We start from the raw sequence: 3572 nt of genomic DNA on the forward strand, positions 1-3572 counted from the left end.
TGTTTACACACCGCACAAAACACCTACAAAACTAAAACTATCTATTAACGGTGACCGCCGACCGTATTATTATTATTTTAGAAATATCTAATATGAATTAATTTTTATCAACAACCGTAATATTATTATATGATGAATTACCATAATATAATAATATTACGGTTGTCGAGTCTTAACGGTTCACAGACGCAGATTTTTTAAAAGTACTTATCGATCAATTGTAATTATTATAATATAATAATTGTACATTTTATAGATAGATTATTGTACATGACACAAAATATTATGATCGATACACGGACACGCATACCGACACATGGGTACATATTTTTTTTTATAGGAAGTACGCCGATGTATAAACATTTCACATTATAATAACTCTATTATTATTAAATTTTGCAATATTTCACTTACCCTTTAATGTTTATATTTTAATATTATAATGTTTTAGATTTTTAATAATATCAAGTAATAATTTTTAATTTGATTAAACAAATGTATCGATGTTACAATAAAATATGCATTGTTTGCCTCCCACATCAAATTTTGGGCCCCTGTACTAAATGTTTTTGAGAGTCCTAAAAAATATTATTTAATATAAATTAAGTAATTCTATCAAAATTTACAAAATTCTAGTTTCATTTCAACTGGCCTTTAAAATAGCCGGGCCCCTGTACTCCAGGTCCAACTGCCCTCCCCTTGTGGGGGGCCTGCCGAAGACTATATCTCCGTAGGTATAAGTATAATCTATTTTGTGTATAGGTATACTACATCTATTATATCTCAATTATCATTTTTTCGATCACATAATTAATTGATCCAGTTCCCAAACTAAATTAAAAATTCTACTTAATTTATCAAATAGATGTAGTTTAAACAGTAATAAGAGATGGACATATAGAGATACTCTATGAAAAAATACAAATCACGGTTTGATAAAAATCCCGAAAACAATATTTTAAAACTATATACAATAATTCAATAAATAAAATCAAGTTTTTGTCTTTAGTCGTGGTCGGGAGATCGCGTGGACTAACAGACACAGTTCTAAGTTAAATAAAAACCTTTAAAATAAAAATAAATAACAATAGAAATAACATTTGAAGTAAGTACCTATAGTGAAAAAATTGTTACATAATTTCTAATATAAATTCGTTTTTGCACCATTTTTCCCATTATAGCATTTTAATTGCACGTTTTTTAGGCTGCACAAAATCCTGTTTTTAATTATTATATACATAATTTTACTGTATATATGCACTGAAATAAAATATACAGACAGTGGATTGCGGAATAAAAATCACCGGCTCTAGGAAAAAAATCATAATAATGTGTATGTTAATAATATTAATATAATAATATGAAAATGGGTGCGGTCAGTTTACTTTTAATATTTTCAAAATAGGTACAATATGGTACAGTCGTATAGTAGTATAGTACCTACACTAATGTCAGTGAAGTTGGCCGCACAATGTGTAAATGTTTGTTCCACATTTTATCAAACATTTGTAAGTAATTTGTAAGGTACATCTATATAAAATATTTTTAAAAAGCTAATTAGTCTAATAATTACCACATTATTAATATTTAATTACAAATATAATACACTAAGTTTAGGTATTGTCAATAAAACAATTAATATATTATAATGAATAATTTTCAAACATTAACAATAATATTATTTTGTTTTATATCACGATTTGAAACAACATAAATTATGTTAATGGCTCTTTTAAAAGAATAGGCAAATAGGCACCACACCCCCCCCCCCCCCCATCCAATAACAGAATATAAAACAAAATATTATTGTTAATGTTTGAAAATTATAATAAAAATATAAAATTAATTTGAATAAGTTAAATTGGAAAAAGTGTACCTACTGACCGATCTCAAGTAGACTTAATAACTTAATTACAAATCAGTTGTAAAATTAATTATCATCGCATTACTATGTCGATCACTCGATCATCTGTCTGATGGACAAAACAATTACACAAATATTTGTTGTCTCCGACCTACAGATAGATGAATAGATGGTGGGTTGTGGATGCCAGCGGGTAAATTAAAAAAATATTTGGTTTCACTTTTCAAAACATGTATGAAGTAAAGATATATAAAATAATGTACCTAATTTTTGAATAATTTAATTGATTCAGAGAATCGGTTCAATTTAATGAACTTGATAGTGATCATATGAATTAATTCACTTAAATACTAAACTGAATTGAGTGAATTGAAACTTGAAGTTTAAAGTACAAATATTTCTATAAGAGATTTTCTGTAACATTTCTATACTGGGCACTGACAAAAAAAAGCAAAAAAAAAACAAAAAAAATTTAAAAATACAGTGCCCGGTAACCAGACCCTGGTTGCTGATATCATAGATAATAGACATTCTTTATTATCTATGGCTGATATCGCCAATGTGTGGTGATAAAACGGATTGAATGTTCGATATCGATGATAACAGTTATGCCTGTGCCAGTGGAAAAAAGGGCGAAATCAAATCATTAAAAACACTTGTAGAGCTTGTAGAATTTCGAACAATATGCATTAGAACAAAAAATATTAACGTTACCCACCTACACCAATAGTATTAATGGTTTTTATGTGATCATTTACAATGAAAGTCTGCCTCAGATAGCATTACGGAAAGCAGGTAACTACAACAATCACAATAATGCTAAAAAACCAAAAAAAAAAAGAAGAAGTCATTCAACAATTTATTTGATAGTGGTTTTGCGTAAGGCGCACGGTTTTTTGAAATCTTTGTTTGATCAGCAGGAAATGATCTTAAAATGGAGTTTGCTGACAAAATTAGAATACCGAAGTTGAACGGCGTGACTATGAGAGGTCCACACATATCCAACACTAGTACTGGGACACTAGTCATTACTGGTCATCATTTAATATTTTCATCAAGATCTGAGGACGTTGAACTATGGGTAAATAAACAAAGTTGGTTCAATATTTTAATTTCAAATAGTAAAAACAAGTTTGTTAAAAAATTTATATTTTCCAATATTTCCTAATTTTACATTTTCAGTTCTTATAGTTTTACTAGTTGTAATTGTTTACTTTACATGAAGTGAGTGGCAAACGTTTTTTATAAATATTATTCAAAATAAAAAAAACATCATATTATAATAAGTAATAACTATTTCTGATTTAATGACAACTAGTGCCTTAAATGAAAAAATTACACTATTTATTCTAATATTTAAAACTAATATTTTTAGATTTTGAACCGTAATATTGACATTGTGGAGAAAAAACTAAATACAATTACTTTAAAGTGTAAGGACTTTAGGATTATTGTTTTTGATATGCCGTATATTGAACAAGCTACCTCTGTTGCTGCTTCTATTGAATCACTCATAATGACAGGTTGATAAAATAACAAAATACCTACAATATATTAATGCAAATTGGTAATTTTTTTAAAAAATTTTTTGTGCAATTGTTAGATGAAGCAGATTACCTACACCATATGTTTTCAAATAAAAGTAATGAATATCGATCACCGTTTGATGTACAATCTCATGTGAAAACTAGTTGCTGGTGATTCAATG

General features: G+C 27.7%; 1 protein-coding gene across 1 annotated transcript; it reads left to right on the forward strand.

The window, feature by feature from the left end:
* Window positions 1-2452: 2452 nt before the first annotated feature.
* Window positions 2453-3561, forward strand: LOC100574897 (myotubularin-related protein 9-like; the record flags this gene model as incomplete). Its single annotated transcript, XM_029492659.1, has 4 exons — window positions 2453-2659; window positions 2785-2945; window positions 3240-3387; window positions 3468-3561. Coding segments are annotated over exons 2-4 (389 nt in total), but the record flags the coding sequence as incomplete, so codon positions are not given.
* Window positions 3562-3572: the final 11 nt, after the last annotated feature.

The sequence above is a fragment of the Acyrthosiphon pisum genome, unplaced genomic scaffold, assembly GCF_005508785.2.
Source record: "Acyrthosiphon pisum isolate AL4f unplaced genomic scaffold, pea_aphid_22Mar2018_4r6ur Scaffold_3961;HRSCAF=4506, whole genome shotgun sequence".
Lineage (NCBI taxonomy): Eukaryota > Metazoa > Arthropoda > Insecta > Hemiptera > Aphididae > Acyrthosiphon > Acyrthosiphon pisum.